Source organism: Sceloporus undulatus, chromosome 2 (assembly GCF_019175285.1).
Source record: "Sceloporus undulatus isolate JIND9_A2432 ecotype Alabama chromosome 2, SceUnd_v1.1, whole genome shotgun sequence".
In the NCBI taxonomy this organism is placed as follows: domain Eukaryota; kingdom Metazoa; phylum Chordata; class Lepidosauria; order Squamata; family Phrynosomatidae; genus Sceloporus; species Sceloporus undulatus.
This window is the reverse complement of record NC_056523.1, coordinates 15,810,821-15,832,391: the sequence shown is the minus strand read 5'-3', so window position 1 is coordinate 15,832,391 and position 21,571 is coordinate 15,810,821. Positions and strand designations below refer to the sequence as shown.

The 21,571-nt window shown below is 40.6% G+C and overlaps 2 protein-coding genes across 6 annotated transcripts in view; one reads left to right on the top strand and one right to left on the bottom strand.

The window, feature by feature from the left end:
- Positions 1-19,951, bottom strand: part of LOC121921066 (zinc finger protein 883-like) — a 26,378-nt gene extending 6,427 nt beyond the window's left edge. Inside the window, exons 1-9 of one of the 3 annotated variants that reach the window (XM_042448544.1) lie at positions 19,891-19,908; positions 18,473-18,552; positions 17,689-17,808; positions 17,216-17,366; positions 15,632-15,721; positions 13,715-15,191; positions 6,867-6,972; positions 4,822-5,356; positions 1,172-1,249 (exon numbers count right to left, since the gene is read on the bottom strand). In XM_042448544.1, the coding sequence (XP_042304478.1) occupies positions 13,753-15,191; positions 15,632-15,721; positions 17,216-17,366; positions 17,689-17,763 (1,755 nt within the window). In that variant the 5' untranslated portion in view covers positions 17,764-17,808; positions 18,473-18,552; positions 19,891-19,908 and the 3' untranslated portion in view covers positions 1,172-1,249; positions 4,822-5,356; positions 6,867-6,972; positions 13,715-13,752. The other 2 variants (XM_042448542.1, XM_042448543.1) reach the window with 2 other exon arrangements.
- Positions 1-21,571, top strand: part of LOC121921062 (serine/arginine repetitive matrix protein 2-like) — a 148,693-nt gene that overhangs the window by 88,748 nt on the left and 38,374 nt on the right. The gene's annotated exons all lie outside the window — the stretch shown is intronic.

Sequence of the window (21,571 nt, the reverse complement as noted above, 5' to 3'; positions counted from 1 at the left end):
CTCCACTGTGACTCGAAGCAGCTTTATTTTGGCTGTCTGTAACAGGCCCAAGATCCACTGGGATAAAGAGCAAACAGGAACAATGGCTACTTTGGATGATGGGAGAAGGACATTTACAGAACAGGTGACATTTTGAATTCTAGCCATTAAAGCATTGAAACCACTGAGGCAGAACAAGAAGAAATGTATAGATTCTATGAGGGAGTATAAGAAGAATTGACAACACACCAATACAGGATATCAAGTTGATCATTGGAGACCGGAACACAAAAGTTGGAATCAAAAAGAATAAAAAACAGTAGGCATATTTGGACTAAGCAAAAGAAATGAAGCAGGTGAGCGTCCGATAGATTTTTGTGAACCTATTCAGAGGTTTGGTCTGAGGCCAGGGACATAATAAAAGAGGAATGCACAAAGACACTTCCAACAGACAAAAGGAAAGTGAAGAAACCATATATAAAACACTACAAGCAATAAAGAAGAGAAACAAAACAAAAAGGAGATAGGAATATATTAAGAACCATGAACACAACAGTGCAACGGCTAGTGCACAAAGATAAGCAAAATTACTACAACGAACAACACAGAGAAATTGAAGACAACAACAAAAGAGAAACCTATTCCACAAGATTCAAGAAATCAAAGTAAAGTTCAAACCAAGGACCAAGACACTAATAAAAATAACATAATTCAAGACCAGGAAGGAATAAAAATATGTTGGATGCAGTACACAGAAGAGTTATAAAAAAGAGATGACAACATGAAGGACACATGGAATGAAGAGATCAAGACAACAAAGTGTTAGCCGAAACCAGAAACAAAACAGTATGTATAAACAGAAAGGTCTAGGGAAAAAAATGTTCACAGAGTAAAACATAAAAATAATTTTAATGTCTAAAATATTCTGATGATACAATGACAAAGAATTCCCTTACATCAAAATAAACAGTATATAAACAGGGCAATACACTGTGCAAAAATGCATAAAAGACAAGGAGTATCTAAACTTCCTAAATGCATTAAAAGTAAAAAGTATCAAAATATCCAAATGGGTTTTGACAAGAGTCTTCCTCAGTGGTAAGCAAAGCTAAAAAATGGGAATATAGTAGAGTTAGTATATAATTCACATATAGACACACCACATTGTGAAATAATAATCAGACAAATGTACCTGTAGTAGCAGCAAAATAATTATCCTATTGCCAAAGAGTCATCCAGTATAAGTGATAGATCAGGCTTACAATAATTCCTGTAAAAAACATATAGAAAACATATATAAATATATATGTTTAAAACTTGGAGAAATATTCTAAATTATTTGAAAATGTTACTTCCCCCTACTTAGTGTATCCAGGATGCTCAAACAAATTGCAAGGCTATTGTAGATGTTTCAAAATGGAGGACTTTGTCTTCCCTCCTGATTTACAATCTACACCACGTGTTACAGAGTAATTAAAGTTGCTTTGCAGGGTGTGCAAAACATCGCACATGCTTAAGCCACAATGCTACCAAAAAGATAATATAATATAGCTGGGGGAGGGGGAAAGGGGGGGGGGGAGTTTGTAAAGTGAAACTCCAAAAAAGCTCTCTTCTTTTCAGGTTCTCTCCAGTTCCAGTCAATTTCTCAACTGTCCAAAATTTAATGTCCCTCTTTGTATGTTTATTTTGTAGAAAATGCTGGCCCATAGGTGCAGTGGTTCTGTGATTTAATATACAGCTTTTGTGTTCATGGATCCTCATTTTTACTTTCCTAATGGTCATTCCAACATATAGAAATTTACATAGACATTGGATTGCTTATATGACACCCTTTGTATCACAAATATACATGTTATTCATAAAATAGATTTTATAAGAAATTCCATGGTCTTAACATAATTTCTGCAAACGCTACAATTATAACATGGATAGTTCCCTTTGGTTTCTTTAACATAATACGTGAATGAGCCTTCTGCATGTTACATTTACTATGGACTAGGATATCCTTTATACAAATAAAAGTTTTTCTTAACAACCAACAATGCCCTGAAGTAAATCCTAATATTTAAAAACAGCTGCCTGAATGGATCTTGTATGTCTGTTAAACGTTACAAGTAATCAAAGTTTAGTTCAAATTTTATAGTGATGTGTACATTGCTTAGATATGTATGGAATTCAAATAAATCAGTACAGTATCTGTACCACTCCATATGTTAAAAATATCATCCAGAAATCTTTTGTATTCAAATATGTTGGCTTTAAAAATGTTATCTTGGTTCAATATATATTGATGTTCAAAGCCATCCATATATAAGTTTGCTAATTCGGGGCACCCCATTGCAACACCAGACACCTGCCAGAAGTAATGATCCTGAAAAGAAAATTAATTTTGTTTCAAGGTAATCTCAGCCAATGTACACAAGAAATGTGTTGGTGGATATAAATAGTCATTTATTGAGTGTAGACTCTTTCACTTCCATTGAGTCATCATGGACTATATTGGTTTAAGAGATGCCACATCAAGGGTCACTAAAAGACACTCACTATTGGGTAATTTTATCTGTTCCAGAATATGTAGAAAGTGTCCCATCTTTAATATATGCTGATATTTGTGGGACAAAAGGCTTTACGTAGAAATCCACATATTCAGGGAGGGGTTCTAATATAGAGCTACATCCAGATATGATTGGTCCGCCGGGAACTGGGTTTATTCTTATGAATTTTAGGTGACAAACAGAATACGGTTATTCTCTCTTCTGATTGTAATTTTAAAAATCACGTATGCTTTTGTTAATGTATCCATCCACAAATGCCTCATATACTATCCCGGAGACAGATTTCTTAATTTCTTTAGTTGGATCCTGACTGCATAGATCATAGTGTATGAAGTTGCCTAATTGTCTATGAGCTTCAGCTAAATAATTCTTTGTATTCCCATACTATTACGGCTCCTCCCTGATCTGCTGCTTTAAAAACCACATCTTGAAGTTGGCATAATTCCTTTAAAGCCAAATTCTCTTGTCTTGTTAAATTATGCCACACTGGAAGGGATAGATCCTGGGTTAATTTTAATCCTTTGAGGATCATATCTTCAAATAATATTATAATGTGTAGTTACTAGATTAAAAAAGGATTTGGACCTAAAGTTGCCTTCCTCTCTTTCCTTATAAGGCTGATTAGTTTTGAAAAAATCTACAATCTTGATTTTTCTAAATAATTCTTGCACCTCAATCATTATTTGGAAGCTATTTCTTTGAGGATTAGGGACAAATGATAAACCTTTTTAATACCTGGAGTCGGTTGGGGGTAAATCCTCTTGCAGATAGATTAACTACCTCCTGGTCTTTAAAATTATTTTGCACGGGAACCTGGTGGAGATTGTATCCTGTCTTCTTCTCATATTGTATGTGTGTCTGGTAGAGGAATGATTTCTATTCTGTAAACTTCTAAATGTTGGAATGACCACTAGGAAAGTAAAAATGAGGATCTGTGAATCCACTACTGTCCAGAGCTGCCTCTACCTTGTTGTAACAATTGTTTAATATTTAATTGTATTTTATTGTGGATGGGTGGGTTTGGGAGGGTTGGGATATAATGATGATAACTGATTTATTGTGTTTTAAGGGTGTTTTATTATTGTTAGCCGCCTCGATCTGCTTGGAGAGGCGGGATTCCTATTATTATTATTATTATCATTAGAAATCACAGAACCACTGCACCTATGGTCCAGCATTTTCTACAACATAAACATACAGAGAAGGACATTAAATTTTGGACAATGTGAACACTTTTTTCCTAGACCTTTCTGTTTGTTACACATGGAATGAAGAGCCATATGAAGATGAAACCCAGATTCTAAAAACTGAGGTGGAAGCTGCAATAAAAGAAATGGCAAAAAACAAGTCTATTCCAATAGAACTGTTGCAATCCACATTCACAGAGTCAATTCTGGTGCTAACCAACATATGTCAACAGATATGGAAAACAAAACGATTGCCAACAAATTGGAAAAGATCAACATACATCCTCATCCACGAAAAAGGAGACACAAGAGACTGCAGCAACTATAGAACCATAGCACTAATCTCCCATGCGAGCAAAATCATGCTCAAAATTCTGCAACATAGGCTCCAACCATACATGGAGAGAGAAGTCCAAGGAGGATTCAAGAAACGAAGAGGCACAAGGGATCACATTGCAAATATATGATGGCTAGTGGAGTGCAGCAGGGAGTTCCAAAAGAAAATCAGCATGTGCTTTATAGACTATAGCAAAGCCTTTGACTGCACAGATCATGAAAGGCTATGGAACGCCCTTAAAGACATGGGAGTGCCAACACATCTGATAGTCTTGATGAGGAATCTATGCTCAGGAAAGAGGCCACTGTCAGAACAGAACATGGAGAAACAGAATGGTTCCCAACTGGCAAAGGAGTCAGACAAAGCTGCATCCCTCCTATCACCCTATCTATTCAACTTATATGCAGAACATATTGTAAGAAAAGCAGGCTTGGACATGGAAGAGGGAGGTGTGAAAATAGGAGGAGGAAATATCAACAATCTGAGATATGCTCATGACACCATTGTAGCCAAAAATCTATTTAGGGGAATTTTACTTCAGCTCAGAGTGGGCTAGGCAGCAATAAGCAAGAGGAATTGGACCAGAGGAATTGTGCAGAGGCAGAATTCTTATAATCAAATTTTTCTTTTATTGGGGGAAAATCACACAGCAAATCACTAACACACACACACACACACACACACACACACACACACACACACATTCATACAAGGCTCAGTAAATAAGAGAGGAGGTTTGAACAGAAGGAGATACTGTACTTACATAAGCCAAGACTTGCTTCAGGATCCAAACTGGTTGAGGTGGATGGGACTCCGTCAATGAGTGTAGGACCAGGTCAGAACTAATTCAGAGAGCATAGTGACAAAGTGTCCCCATGAACTCCAAACCAGCATACTAAGCAAAGACTTCAGGGACCTTATAGAAGCCAAATCTAGCCTCTGGGCAAAAGTGATTCCACATCTACGGGTGGTCTGGCAGTATTCAAGGTGGGAATGGGTCCTTGATTAAGCCCATCAGGCTCATCCTCCTCCTGATAATGAAGGTGTTAATGTCCCATTTAGCAGTTCCCAAACTACCTGCTGGGCCTGTCCTAGGCGTATTGTTCCCAAAAGGCCCCATTAGGCTGACCTCACCTGGGTAGTGTGTACATGTTCCCTTGCCTTGGGGATTATGGTGGACTGCATTGCAGGATCCATCTGGGGTCATGTGGAAAATTATACACTCCAAAAATCAGAATTATTCCATTTGTGGCAATCCCATAATACTAGCAGAGAACTTCACAGATCTGGAACTACTACTAAGGAAGATCAAAGAAGAAAGTGCAAAGGCAGGCTTACTGATGTTGTGTATTGTTGATTTGTTGTTGTTCTCCACCGCAATCCATGGAAGAGATACCCACATATATTATTATATTAACCACACACATACCCTAGGCTAAAACAGGAATACAAATTGTGAGGCCTGCAAAGTCCATGCAACTGGGGGCAGTTTCTATGCAGTCCTTGGTCCCTGGATCTTTCAACCACCACCCAGAATCCCAACATTATATTAGAAAAAATGAGTTGAAAATATTGTGTTTGGTCTCAAAAACAGAGTCCAATTTGTCTTTTACTAGCTTTTCTCAATCCCATCCGCAAAACAGCAGGAAACACTTATCTGGAAGTGACCAGATGTGATTTCCAGCTGACTGAAATGTCACTTCTGGTCACCACTGAGCATCCCAAACATCTGGAGGAAATGTCTTTTGGCATTTACTCATACCTGAAGTAAATGGACTCATTCCAGTGAGGCCAATAGAAGCATATTATTGTTGTTGTTGTTGTTGTTGTTGCCCTAAGAGAAACGGGTCTGGGAGCTGGGAATGTTTGGCCTGGAGAAGAGAAGTTTGTTTTCTGCTACTCCAAAGACTGGGACCTGGAACAGTGGATTCAAACTACATACCTAGTTTACATCCCATATTGGAGCCAGATAGGAAGATTACCTGGAGCAACTGGCTTCAAGGAATTATGGGTTACAGTGTGTGTTCTCTCTTGCTCTCCTTTTACTTTATTCCTTGCAACAGCAACAACACCCTCCCTAGCTGGGCTTTATAAAAGTACAGAGCGCACACATTAAATATATCTTGGGCTTCTGTCAGCCTAGGTTGCCACTGACTGCATTGTGGACCAGAAATAATACAAATGAGATCATCCTGATCTGTCATGCAAGAACAAGAAGCGATGGACAGAAGAACTCAAGACATTAATAAATAAAATATTATTACAAAAATTGAAGAAATTGGGAAAATGTAACAACAGACAAGAGCATGGCTGCATTTGCACTGCAGAATGAATGCAGTCTGACACAGCTTTAACTGCCATGACTCAGTGCCGTGTGATCCTGGGATTTGTAGTTTGTTGTGGCACCAGCGCTCTCCAACAGAGAAGGCTACATATCCCACAAAACTACAAATCCCAGAATTATGTAACACTGAGGCATGGCAGTTAGAGCAGAGTCAAACTGCATTATGTCTACACTGTAGCTACAGAAGGAGCCTGGTGGCATGCACATTATTTAAATACTGGCACTGCAGCCAAAGGTTGTGAGTTCGATCTCAGCGCTCCAAGATTGACTCAGCCTTCCATCCTTTCATAGGTCAGTAAAATGAGTACCCAGCTTGGGCAACTGGCTTACAGATTGTAAACCACTTAGAAAGTGCCGAGTCTACTGATAAGCTGTATAGAAATGTTAATACTAAATGCTATTGCTAGATGCAGCCAGTATCAAGACTTCCAGGCTCTTACAAAGTGCTTAATAAAGTTCCTTACCCAAGGCGACCACATTCTCATAATTCTCCATCATGACTTCCTCATTCAGCAGAGCCCCCTGGTCCTTTGTGAAATACACAGCCACATCTTCAAAAGTCACTCTGCCCTGAAAAAACAGAAAGGGACACCATCTCAGCTTTGACAACAACTTAGAAACCTCACTATTCAGACGCAAGCAACGGACTCTGCTGGGACAACCCAAGGGGGGCATTTATGCATGTTTTGCTCAGTCTTACATCTGATGCAGGCTGGTGAGAGAAAAGAGGCACAGAAAAAAGTAGAGAGAAACCAACTAAGAGTGCTTATGGATTCATCTCACACATTTATGCATAGGCAGCAGATGAGAAATTCATGAAGGGAACATCGCAGAATTTCTTTAGGAGCGTCTGCAGATTAACAGACATGGAATGGCTAAAGACAGTAGCAGCCTAGGAAAAGCACAGTTATTAAAAATAACACTCTTGATAGTCATAGCTTAAAAAGGGGCAGATAGCAGGGTGGGTTCCTTTCCCATTTCCATCCATGTTCCTCTCTTTCTTTCTCTCTCTTGTTATGTGTTCCACCTAAAGAGAGTCAACAGTCGAACACACTCCCTCAGAGTGTGTTGGAGTCTCCTTCTTTGCAAGTCTCTTTGGATGGTCAACTGTGGGGGGTGCTTTGATGCTGTGTTCCTGCATGGCAGAAGGGGGTTGGACTGGATGGCCCTTGGAAGTCTCTTCCAAGTCTGATTCTTCCTATGCAGTCCCCCCATCCCAAAGGGCAAAGAAAAAGCTGATAAGCAGTCATTTGCTTCCCCGACTCGCAAATAATGAGATGTTCATTATAAATGTTGTTGTTTTGTGCCTTCAAGGCATTTGCAACATATGGCGACCATAAGGCAGCCCTGTCATAGGGTTTTCTTGACAGGATTTGCTCAGAGGTAGTTTGCAATGGCCTTCCCCTGAGGCTGAGAGAGTGTGACTTGCCCAAGGTCAACCAGTGAGTTTCATGGCCAAGCTGGGATCAAACCCTGGTCTCCAGATGGTAGGGAGGACTATCTGCAGGCTGTCACCTCCCCCTTTGGGCATGCAGTCACTGGCAGATTTTCAAAGTCAAGGAAATGTAATGTCCATTTGCAACTCAAAGAAGATGTTTCCTTGGAATCCAGCATGTCTCCTTCCTTTGTCAAGCCACAGGCTCCTATGTAGGTGGAAAACATTGAGTTTCTTAAGAAGCCTTCATGTTTTGCATCAGGAAAACTTGAGGTGATGTAGGGGCAAAGCGTGCCAATCAGTCACAATATTAGAAAAATGGCTTTACCTTTGTTGGAGGCAGAAGCCTCAGATGGCAAGGTCCCAGTGCACCGGCTCTTCCCACTGGACTCCCGTCACGGCTAAAATCCGGTATCTTGAAATCCAAAAAGACATCTAGGGGTAGCCGTGTTGGCCACTGGTAGGGGAGGGCTATCTGCAGGGTGGCACCTCTCCCCTTTTTTGGCCATGTGGTCATTGAGAGATTTTCAAAGTCAAGGAAATTTAATATCCATTTGCAACTCAAAAATGTTTCCTTGGAATCCAGCAGATTCCAGGTAGTCCTCTCTACTATCTGAACTAAGACCAGAAACATAATGCAGGCCAATGACTAATATCTTCAATTTCTTTCTCCTGTTTGCCTGAGGAAGAAGCCAGTGTGACTTTGAAGGCTTGCAACATGTAATTGTGCATTTTGGTTGGCCCAATGAAGTTATCATTGTTTGGATGTTATTGGATTTGCTATATGGCCAACACGGCTACCCCTAGATGTGTTTCCTGGTCTCCAGAGTCATAGTCCAACACTCAAAGTACTCTACCACTCTGGCTCTCTTAATAAATACTCTAAGCACTACCACTATATGAAACTCTGTACTGTAAAAATTATACTCATTACACTTACAATGGTCAAAAGGAAGGGCATGTTCAGGGCTTTGCATACCATTTGGATCAACTTGGATCTCAAGAGAAGCATTTGCTTTTGTCTTGCTAAGAATCCTTTAGTACCCACATTGCCAAAAGTAAGAGGGGTCAGCTTATATGAATGCCCGTCCCAAAAACCAAAAACAAAACCTGAACTGAGAACAGAAACATCTTCAAAATGCAGCCTTGTGACTAACATTGTCATTTCCCTCCCTCCTGTGTGATTTTGAAACCAGTGGAACTTCCAAAGCTTGGAGCAAGGATTTTGTGCATTTTGGTTGGCCAATAAAGGTATCCCTCTTTTGGGGATTTTGAATGTCATTGTATTTTGCTACATGGCCAACATCATGAACAACAACATGGCCAACACGCCTCCCCCCTGGATATGCATTCCTCTCCATGACACTGAAATCAAGGCTTGGGAAAGTGGTTTTTAGGACGATTCCTAGGCATCATCCCACCCAACCAGGAAATTTAAAGTCCATTTGCATCTCAACAAGGACTCCTTTTGCAATCCAATGTCTCCATTCCTGTGAGGCCACAGGCCTCTTTGTAGGCAGAGGACAATGGATTCCTCAAGAAGTCACCATGTTTTTGTATCAGGAACATTTTGGTAGGTGTAGAGGTAAAATATGCCAATCTGGTCCAAATTTGAGAAGAAAAAAAAAATTGTTTTACCTTGGTTCACTCTTCAGGGTTCCCCTGCTGCAGCTACAATGTGGCATCTCACAATCCAGAAAACGTGCCGAGGTAGCTGTGTTGGCCATTTAGTAAATTCAAACAAATATCCACCAAACAGCGATAGCTTTATTGGGCAACCGAGAAATGCACAACATACTTTTTGCAAACTTCTGAAGCTCCACTGGCTACTTCATTGGTAAGATGCTATACAGATTCTTCTGGTTCCTTGCATTTTACTTCATATTTCAAGCAGAACTTTGCCTGATATTACAGAATATACTTCTAAGTTAAATATATAAAAATTATCATGTGCAGACACAAAATAACTCGAGAAGCCCCATCCTATCAGTGTATCAGGGGTGTTTGTACTATAATGGGCAAAATCATTTCTCCTCAAGAGATGAATCCTTGGAGACTTTGTTGGACAATGTAGTTTCTCATTGCAGGCATTTTGTTTCTTCAGCTAACATCAGAAGCTTTGGAAGTCTGTGTTGCATTATCAAACAGGGACAAATAATGAATTATTGTGGCACATGATAGGAACTAATTAAAATCAATTAAGTCCTCAATTTTTCTAACAAACAGTATTTTTTTCAGCTGTATTGATTGGCTGCTTTCATCATTAACTTAATTCCAGATCAAGTTATTAACTGATTGAACAGGAGATCCTGTTGAATTCAAGATATCACAAACAGGTTCTCAAAATACAAATAGCTACAAGAAGATTTATTTTCATGATTAGAATATAGTTGTTTAGATCATTTCAAAGGTTAATTTTTTTTTAAATGAGTGTGGTTATTTTCATGCAGGCAGTCCTCCTGCATTGCCACCAAATATATGTTTCTCATTGATCCCGTGAAACTGAATTTTGAAGCTCTTCTTCATGGGACCTTTTCAGGGATCCTCAAAGGACTCAGTGACTTTTTAAAAGGCAGAGGTTAAGGTGATGAGATTATAGGGGGATGAGAAAAAGAAACCAAGGGAAGAGCTGTTGGCGTGGTGGACAAGAAATGAGGTTTTCAAAACTCAATCCAGCTGTTTCCTTGTCTCCCAAGCTCAAGGCAGGATGAGTAAAATCACCAACAACGTTTTATAACTTAATTCTGGTAAGGCTGTTAGTGCAGATTGTTAACTTATGTACTTTTGAAAACCTTGGTGTTCTCAAATGTGGACAGTACCAGGGCTACTGAGAATTGACACTAGAATAAGGTGGGGAGAGATGCATTATCAGCTCCCTCAAGACAGTGGCAAACTTAGCAAGTAGTTTATGGTGTGTGTGAATTTTACAACCTTCTTTGGGAAGCCAGCAAGCTGCTTTCTCTCTTTTTGCCATCTTGCCATGATTCTATGATTCTATTATCATTGTGAGCGGATCAGGCCCTGTTTGCTTTTCTTCTCTGTTGGAAGTCCCTGACCATCCTGAAGCAACATCTCAAGAAGAGGCCAAATGTGAGCTTGTTCTTTTCAGAACTTGGAAATGTTACTTTGTTGGGGTTTCCGTCACCAAAAATCCCCCAGACAGCATGGTCACTGGGTATCCATGAGAGCAGAGTATCAAAACAAACAAAAAAAAATTGCATGTCCAAAATCAAGGTCTAATGCTATTTCCTACAAAGACTGTAAAGCAATACCCATGCCACAAACCTTAAGAGGACTACCACCCCAGTCCCCAAAGCATCAACAGAACCCAATACACACCAGTCATATTCACTTCAAAAACTACATCTGTTAGGAGGTGCAGGTATACTGCAATTTGTGTCCAACTGAACCAGGGCTGTGAAGTTGAATTCAAGCAGAACTGCAAAATGTACCGACTCTGGCTTCAAAATAAAAACTTATATTGTTGTAACAGTATATGGCAAATATATCACTTTATACCTGTATTTTACCTTTTCAGAAAAAGATTTTTATTTTATTTTTTTTGCATATTTAACTTTCAGAAGAAGTTAGGAATGTTTCTTTGTTCAAAAATGTTAAACAAATACATTTTACATTCTATGAGTAGTCTGGAGATTCGTGTGGTGGTGATGTCTTATGCTACCCTTTTATTAAAATAAAATTGTTATTACAGGTTGAGTCTCCCTTATCTGAAATGCACAATTCTGGATTTTTTGGGATTTGGAATGTTTGCAAATAGATGATATACTGGAAATGGGAACCAAATCTAAACATGAAATTCATTTATATTTTGTATACACCTTATACACACAGCCTGAAGGTGTATTTCAATCAACCATGTGGACAATTTTGGAGTATTTCAGATATTCAAATTTTGGTAAGGGATACTCAACCTCTACTAAATAATATACATTTGTCATTTACGAAGACAATAGAAAAACAGAGTTGAAGTCAGTACCGACTCCACAGCCCTGACCAACAGGATTTATTGACAAACAGGGAGATAGAAGAAGCATGACAATGGAACACCAACCAGATAGAGGCTGCAAAAGAAACTGGAAACCTTGGCACTTGGCAGAAGGTCCTTAATTTTTTATTATTATTATTTTATAGTGCTCAGTTTTACCACATTGCATAGCAAATGGAGCATGCTACATGTTTGGTTTTATTTAAATATTTTATACATGGCCTGTGCATGCATTAAACAGGGCTTACTATTTTACACAGGAATCTTTAACAAATACAGAATAAAGTGAAACTGAATTCAGTGAGGTGATTTAGAACAGTTAATGTTTCAGTACAGTCAGCCATCAGGTTAGTTAGCATGAAGACCTGCAAATCCACATTTGCAAGTTGGATCATAACTTGCAAAAGGTAAAGGTTTCCCCTTGGCATGAATATCTAGTTAGAATAATAGAATAATAGAATCACAGAGTTGGAAGAGACTGCAAGGGCCATCCAGTCCAACCCCCTGCCATGCAGGAACTCTCAATCAATCCCCGACAGATGGCCATCCAACCTCTGTTTAAAGACCTCCAAGGAGGGAGACTCTACCACTCTCTGAGGGAGTGAGCTCCACTGTTGAACAGCCCTTACTCTCAGGAAGTTCCTCCTTTCATTTGAGGTGGAATCTCTTTTCCTGGAGCTTGCATTCATTGTTCAGGTCCTATGAGCTGGAGCAGCAGAAAACAAGCTTGCTCCCTCCTCAATATGACATCCCTTCAAATATTTAAACATATCACCTCTTAACCTTCTCTTCTCCAGGCAAAATATACCCAGCTCCCTAAGGTATTCCTCATAGGGCATGGTTTCCAAACCCTTCACCATTTTAGTTGCCTTTCTTTGAACACGCTCCAGTTTCTCAACATCTTTTTTTAATTGTGCCCAGAACTGGACGCAATTTTCCAGGTGGGGCCTGACCAAAGCAGAATAGAGTGGCAACCCAGTGGGTCAACCAATGGGTTTCATGTTCAAGCTGGAATTGAATCCTGGCCTCCAGAGGTGCAATCCAATGGTGCTATAAACACCTCCATTTATGTCACAAGCTAGCCGATCACAGAAGACTAAAGCTCTCTACTCCTCTCCCTTTGGTACACAAGGCACATGGTATACAGGAGTATCATTAGGGGGGTGCAGAGGGTGTGGACTGCATTGGGTGACAACCCAGAAGCAACTGTACATCCAGTGGGGTGGCACATCCAGTGGGACTAACACAGCTGCTAGGTGGGTGAGAAAAGGTGTCACCTCCCTTTCTCACTTACCCAGCAGCCATTTAAACATTGTATGATGAGTTTAACGGATTCACTTTGTAAGATGCTTTAGATCCCGTTCTGGGATAAATAAGGTCTCTTGCCTCACCTACACAACCCTCACCTTCTCTCTCACAGGGTGGTGGAGCCATGAAGCCATCACTGGTGCAATAGCAGAGACATCTTAGGATGACAAGGAGAGTATTTTGCTTCATATAGAACTGGTTTTATGCAGTTTAAAACCTCAAATTATGAGGGTTCTCTAAATATCCCTCCTGCCAAATCTTTTAGTGACTCCCCAGTCTGGTGTTTGTAGTCCAACCACCCCCTGTCTCAACTCACATTTTCACCTTCTGGACATCTTTCTGATCTAGGTGGATTCATTAGTGACATGGGCCTAAATCCAAATGCTAGCCCCAGGTAGAGCAGACTCATTGAATCAATGTAATTTAGAATAGTGCTGATTTATCAACCAGCAGTTGGTTCAATTATTCTACTTTAGTTGGCACTACAAACTGTGTTAGGTCTAAGTATTTTTTAATAGTGACAAAAAATTTTACTAACTGTATTTAAAAAAGAATAAACTTACCTGTATACTCTTTTTGCTGTTACGGTATGTGTCATTTCCTACTGTATGGGGAAAGGTTTGAAGACTTTAAAGGATTTCCCATCCACATGGGTTGTCTGGTGTCTTATAAAGGATGAGGTATAAGCAAAACACTTCCCACATTTCAAGCATTTATGGGGTTTCTCGCCTGTGTGAATTCTCTGATGCTTTGAAAAAGATGACATATGTGCAAAACACTTCCCACACACCAAGCATTTGTAAGGTTTCTCCCCTGTGTGGACTCTCTGATGGTCCTCAAGATTTGATTTAGAAGAAAAACATTTCCCACATTCCAAGCATTTATGTGGTTTTTCCCCAGTATGGATTCTTTGATGCCTTGTAAGGTTGGAACGAAGAGTAAAACACTGCTGACATTTTAAACATTTGTAGGGTTTCTCTCCTGTGTGGACTTTTTGGTGGGTGACAAGATACAGTTTGCATGTAAAACATTTTCCACACTGCAAGCATCTATGAGGTCTCTCCCCTGTGTGGGTTCTCTGATGTCTCATGAGACCTGATTTTTTAGAAAAACACTTCCCACATTCCAAACAACTATGGGGTTTCTCTCCTGTGTGGGTCCTCTGGTGACTTGTGAGACTTGATTTTACAGAAAAACCTTTCCCACATTCCAGGCATTTATATGGCTGTTCCTTTGTGTGGATTCTCTGGTGTATCATCAGTTGTGACCTATAAGCAAAATACTGCTGACAGTGTAAGCATCTGTAAGATATCTTTCCTGTGTGAAGTCTCTGGTGGGTCTTAAGATTTAACTTATGAGCAAAACACATTCCACACTCCAAGCATTTATGGGCTCTCTCTCTTGTATGGACTCTTTGATGCTCTGCAAAAGATATGTTATCAGCAAAACACTTCCCACACACCAAGCAAGTACAGAATTTCTCTGTTGTATGGATTTTCTGATGGCTTGTCAGGTTTGATTTCTGAGCAAAGCGTTTTCCACATTCCAAGCATTTGTATGGTTTCTCCCCTGTGTGGACTCTCTGGTGGACAATGAGACTTGTCTTGACAGAAAAACAACTTCCACACTCCAAACACTTATATGGTTTCTCCCCTGTGTGGGTTCTCTGATGATTTACAAGGTTTGAACTATGGCGAAAACATTGCTGACATATCAAGCATCTGTGGGGTTTCTCTCCTGTGTGGATTTTCTGGTGGATCATGAGATTCGCCTTTTGAGCAAAACATTTCCCACACTCTAAGCATTTAAATGGTTTTTCCCCTGCATGGATAGTCTGATGCCTCCTAAGGTATGAATGATAAACAAAACCTTTCTGACACTTCAAACATTTGTAGGGTTTTTCTCCTGTGTAGATCTTTTGATGACTCACAGGATGCAGCTTCTTGCTAGACTGGACATGCTGATGATGGTCAGGAAGTCTTGATTTCTGAGACAAATGCTTCCCACTCACAAGGCATGAGTGCTTTTTCCTATACTCACCTGCTGGGATAAAGAACAAAAAGAATAACTTTTTATCTGGAGAATGGGAGAGAAAGAAACCTAAAAAGCAGGTTGAAGGAAGAACAGAAACAATGAGCCTAGTGGAAGCAGGTTAAAAATTATACAGAAATATCTCAAACCCCCACCCCTTTCAGGTTTTCATATATCACCCCAACAACGCAAGTGCTGATTTAACTCATAATTTACCATTTAAAAATAAAAACATCAATCAAACAAAAAGTGGAGGAAATAGTTTTGAAAATGTGATAAAAGCCAAAAGGCAGGATATCTGATAACAATTGGACTTGATTTTGAAATGGTTATGAAACGATGGCTGAAGGACATCTTTCCTTGCTGCCCTCTGAAAGGAAGGACCAAAGTATCAGAAGGGATCCCAGCCTTTTATCACAAACGGATCCACATTCACCTAGAGCCCTCACCTGAGTGGGCATTTGAGTTTTCCATTCTGACCCATGGTTCTTCCCCATGTTCCAGCTGGGAGATGAGTTCAGGCTTGGCAACTGTGATTCCTTCCCAGGAAAGAAGAAAACAAGGAAGGTCAAAAGGTGCTCAAAGCATCACAATGCCCAATTTATGCCATGCTATATCCTCACAAGAAATCTCAAGAACATAAAATAAAATAAAATAAAATTTGGAGCATAAACTATTGACAAACAAGGAAAAGATGGTAAACAAGCATCTCTTGGGAGATGCTGCTTAAAATCTCGGAAAAGCTCAAACCAGTTCTCTGGACTGATATTGGTCAGTGATATGTCTGCTAGATTGACAAACAAAGCAAAGGCAGAAGTGTGGATTTTCAGATTAAAAGGAGCATGCAGGAAAGAGGCACCAAATATTTCCATCCTATATTGTTCCCTCCATGTTCCAGTCCATTGGACTACATTCTTTGGGGGCCACATGTCACTAGTGGATAATCATCTGCCAAAAGTCAAGCAAAAATGTAATGGCATGGAGTCATTCCTCCCCATAGCCAGCTTTCTTACACACATACCCTGAAGCATAGCATTCATCCATTCATTCTTTCACATCATGCACACACAATTTTTTTTGCAACACCTAGGATGGCTCCATAAATTATGACTTCAGGATGGTCCACAAGATAGATATTAACCATCCTGTTTCTCCCTCCACACACATTGTAAAAAGGATCACAAATAACATACACTGGGAGATCAGGGTTCAAATCTTCACTAGGCCATGAAGACCCACTGTGTGACCCTAGGCAAGTCATACCCTCTCAGCCTCAGAGGAAGACAAAGACAAACCTCCTCTGAGCAAAACTTGCCAAGAAAACCCTGTGATAGGTTCACCTCAGCATCCTAACAACAAGGGCAGATGTATGAAGAAAAGTTCTCTCAATTTTAGGTCTTTCCTTCTCTCAAATTAGCCCACTAGAAATTTGGAGACTTGAATACTGGTCTCCCAGTGTCCTAGTCTGTTGCTTGTCACCCTTTTTGCATTGCATGTGGCAGGAGGAACAGGAAGATTAGCATCTATATCCTAAACTGTGAATCATTCCGAAGTCATCACTTATGGAAGCACTCTAGGTGTTGCAAACAGCAAATAGCAATAGTAAGTACATTTCTATACCACTTATCAGTGCACTTAAGCACTCCCTATGTGGTTTACAAAGTGCCCCCAACAATCTGGGTACTAATTTTAGCGACCTTGGAAAGATGCAAGCCTGAATCAAGCTGCAGCCCTTTTGCTAGTATTGAACTCGCAGTCTTATGGTTTGTGAGTGAGTGGCTGCAGTACAGGCATTTAACCACTGCGCCACGAAGGCTGTACAAATGCATGCGAAAAGTATTCACATTTTGTGCATGCACAATGTGACAGAACAAATGGATGTGGTTGGGAAGAGAAATTCGGGTCACCATGATTTCTTGGGTTAGGGTGAAAAGACAGCAACTGAATGAATAGAAATGTTAATAAACGAAGAGTGCCATCATTTCAAAAACACAGCAATGGTCAGCAGGACATCAAGACTTCCAGACTCTTACCAGATGAAGAACCAAGTTCTTCAGCCAAAGAGGCCACATTCCCATAATTCTCTATCATGACTTCCTTGTACAAGGCCCTTTGATCTGGGCCCAGCAGAGCTCCCTGGCTCTCTGTGAAATATACAGCCACATCTTCAAACGTCACCAGCCCCTGAAAAAAAAGAGTGTAAGGGAGCCCATCTCATTCTCCACGAGAGTGAAAACATGATTTGTAAGTCCCAGATGCAGACAGGGGCAAGATATGAGCCCTCCCAGTAGAAACTCAACCAAGATGTCATTCTGCAAAGCTCTGGTGCCGCAACCAACTACAATTCCCAGAATTCCATAGGACTGAGACAGGGCAGTTAAGGTGGTGTCAAATCGGATTATTTCTTCAATGCAAATAAGGCGTTAATCTCTATTTCCCTCCCTGTCCATGCAGTCCTGGCTTGGCTCTACTGGAGTTTCTTGGCTTGGCTCTACCAGTCTCTTACCTGGCTTGGATCTACTGGAGTTTCTCGCCTTGTTCTGGAAGGATGGTTCCATCTCTGTCGAGACTTGGATGTCATTCTTTACTCTCTGGGGGCCAAGATCAAAACGTTCTGCCCCAAAACCTGAAAAACGAAAAGATTGTTTGTTACTTTCCTCAGAGCACATTGTGATCAGAAGAAAGAAAGAGAGAAGGGAGGAAAGAAAAAAAGAAAAAAAGAAAGAAAGAAATTCATAATCATCTCTGCAATTACTATATATATTTATGTATAAGTCTAGAAATTTAGGTCAAAAAATTGCCCCCAAAAACCTGAGTTGACTTACCCACAGGTCAATATAAGTACTGTACTGTAACTCTTATTTATATAAAAAGGAACCATCCCTTAGTGAAAGGCAAGAGTGTAATCTATACCAGAAGCACTAACCCCTCTCTATTCTCTCATCCACCCAGCCTTTAGAGTGAGTTATGTCTCATGCAATTTTCTACGTTCTTTGGCATCGTTTCCCTTTGCTTCATCCTTTGGATCACTTGTTACATGCCCCTAAGTTTTACCCTCAACTTATCCATGGGTCATATCAAAATCCTTAATTTTGACCCCAAAACCTGCCCTCGACTTATACATGAGGTCAACATATAGTCAAGTATATACGGTAGGCCTTAAGAAGCTGCTTCATGCTGAGCAAGCCCTTGGTCCCATTAGCCATAGATATTCTCCATAGCTCTGAATATTCCCTATACTGCTGCTACTAGTTTGGATGGTCATTGTGGGAACAGCATGATGGGCTTACACAGTGAGATCCTACATCAAGTGGGCAGCATAATGCTCTGTCAGTGCAGTTGCAACTCAAGGAGGACCACCTTGTTGCTGCTGGAAAATGGGAAGAAGATGGGAGTAAGGAGGCAGTTCATATGATGATGGAGCAGCTGATCTCAGCTTGGGGAAAACGAAACAAAGGTGCCTTCACAGATGGAATGCATCCTCCTTTTCCTTCTGCTGGGAGCCTACAGCAGCGGCATCTTTATCGCCTGAGAGCCAGCATGGCCTAGTGGTTTTGTGTTCAACTAGGACTCTGGAGACCAGGATTCGATTCCCAGCTCGGCCATGAAACCCACTGTGTGACCTTGGGCAAGTCACATTTTCTCAGCCTTAGAGGGAGACACTGGCAAAACCCCTCCAGAACTAATCTTGCCAGCCTTAGTGTTGCCATAAGTCTGAAACGACTTGAAAGTAAACAACACACATGCAGTGCCCATCAGTTCTTACAAACACAGCCAGTTGTGAGTGATGATGACAGCTGCAGTCCTACAACTTGCCTAGAGACTGACCTCATTGAATAATAATAAACACTTAATGTACTCCAACACTCATCAGCTCTTACCAACACTGCCAGTTGTGAGTGATGATGGGAGCTGCAGTCCTACACCTTGCCATGAGACTGACCTTATCGAATAATAATCGCTGTACTACAACACCTATCAACTTTCTTACCAACACTGCCGGTTGTGAGTGATGATGGGAGTTGCAGTCCAACAGCTTGCCCAGAGACTGACTTTACTGAATAAAAGTATCACTGTTTGGTGGATTTTTGCTTGGATTTGCTAAACGGTCAACACAGCTACCTCTGCATATTTTCTTAAAGAATAATAATCACTGTACTGCAACATCCATCAGTTCTTACTAGCACTACCAGTCGTGAGTGATGATGGGAGCTGCAATCCTACAACTTGCCAAGAGATCGACCTTACTGAATAAACAATCACTGTACTGCAACGCCCATCAACTCTCTTACCAACACTGCCAGTTTCGAGTGATGATGGGAGCAGCAGTCCTGCAACTTGCCCAGAGATTAACCTTATTGAATAATATTGTACTGCAACACCTATCAATTCTTACCAATCCTGCCAGTTGTGAGTGATGATGGGATCTGTAGTCCACCAACTTAACCCAGACTGGGCATTTTTTGCTATTGTCCCACCTGCCTTCCCCCATTTTAAGAGACTGCAATTCTTTCCTTCCCAAACCTACCGTGGGCTCCAAGGGGCAGCCATTTCTTTGTCCATTTCTACATAAAATGTGGAATGGAGGCACTGAAGCAAACCAAGGGGGAAAGACACCCCTCAGCCCTGGCTGGGAAGCATTACAATGAAAACTCCCAGCACATTCAAACAGTGCCCTTCTGCAGCCCATTCATTCCCCTTTCTTTACCTCCTGCAGCTTCTGGCTTCTCCAAGTCATCATCATCATCACCAGCTCTGTCCTTTCCCCCCATTTCCCCACTGAGCCAATCACACAGCTGCTGGGTGTTTACCCCCCTTCCTGTTAGCCAACCAGATGCTGAGATTTTCCCAGGCGCTGCTGGGAATTGTAGTCCATGAGAGAAGGCATGCAACTCTCTGTCCTTTGGACTGCACATTGTCAAGTTTTATCTATGTATTGTATTGCCTTCAGGTCATTTCTGACTTATTTTTAATTTAATTTTTTATAATATTTCCATAAACAAATATCTCCCTACATTCTATTACATTTTAACAGATTCTTTTATATACCCCTCTGTGCCCCCCTTCCCCAGAGCCATTTCCATCCTTATATTCCATCCAAAATTTCATTTCATCTTCTGGAGGTAATCTTCCATCTTCTTTTCTCAGTACTTTATCAACTAATTCTTTCCAAATCCCCTCAAACTTGCAAGCTAATAAATGTTGGAACCCTATCAATACAGTTGTTCTTCTTTGCTCCTGGTAGAGACTGCTGGGCTGTTCTGTTCTGTTCTGGTGGGGAAGGTAATCTCCTTGATCAAGGATAACAATCCTAAATGCATCTGAGGAAGTAGACCTAAATCTAGGAAAGCTCATGCTGCCAACTTCTTTGTTTCTGTTAGTTGCAAAGGTGGTACAAGATCTCTCTACATACCGATTCTACAGACTGAGGAGTTTATCAAACGGGAGGAATTTCTCTTAAATTTGAATGAAAAGAAAGTGGGGCCAAAACGCATTCACTTAAAGTCACATTGCATTCTATTGCCCGAAAACAGCATGCCATTGCCCAAATTTGCTTGTGGCAGTCTATCACGCAATAACGTGAAACCACGATTGCATTCGGACTGACTTCCCATTGCCCAAATTTGCGTGTGGTGGTCTTTCATGCAATAACGTTAAACCTCATGATTGCGTTCAGATTGCCATCGGATTACACTTCCAATTCTCCTTGTCTGATAAACTCCAGACATAGCTATATCTTTGATTCAGGGTCGAAACCCACAATCCACATACTCTTGGGGTGGATGGGTTGGTGGGGCTGATATCTCAGTTCTTTCCCCTACTTATAATTATAAATTCCAAAAGTAAAATGGGGGTGTTTTCCTCTGGTTTAACTTTGGTTTAATTTTGCGTCATTTCACTTTTGCAGCAATTCAGTGTAATAAACTTCACAAATTTGCAAGTTCTGTTTAAATTCAAATTTAATTTAAATCCAGTTTCTCCGGGGATCTCACTGGTGTGATAAATTCCATAGTGTAGCCTAGTGGTTTTGCCTTGGATTAGGACTCTAGAGACCAGGGTTTGATTCCCAGTTCGGCCATGAAACCCACTGGATGACCTTGGGCAAGTCACTCTCTTTCAGCCTCAGGAGAAGGCAATGGCAAGCCACCTCTGAACAAATCTTGCCAAGAAAAAAACACAATTACGGTCACTGTAAATTGAAAATGGACTCAAGGCACACAACAATAAAACATCCTCTGATCTGTAGAACAAACCTCTGTTATCTACATTCCTTCCACATAAGATAATTTCAGAAAGCAAATGGAAATGTTATAAGGCTCAAAGTCATAAACCATCGCTATTCTGGTAAGGCACCAGGTCACTTGCCAGATTTGTGAGGCTGAAATGTA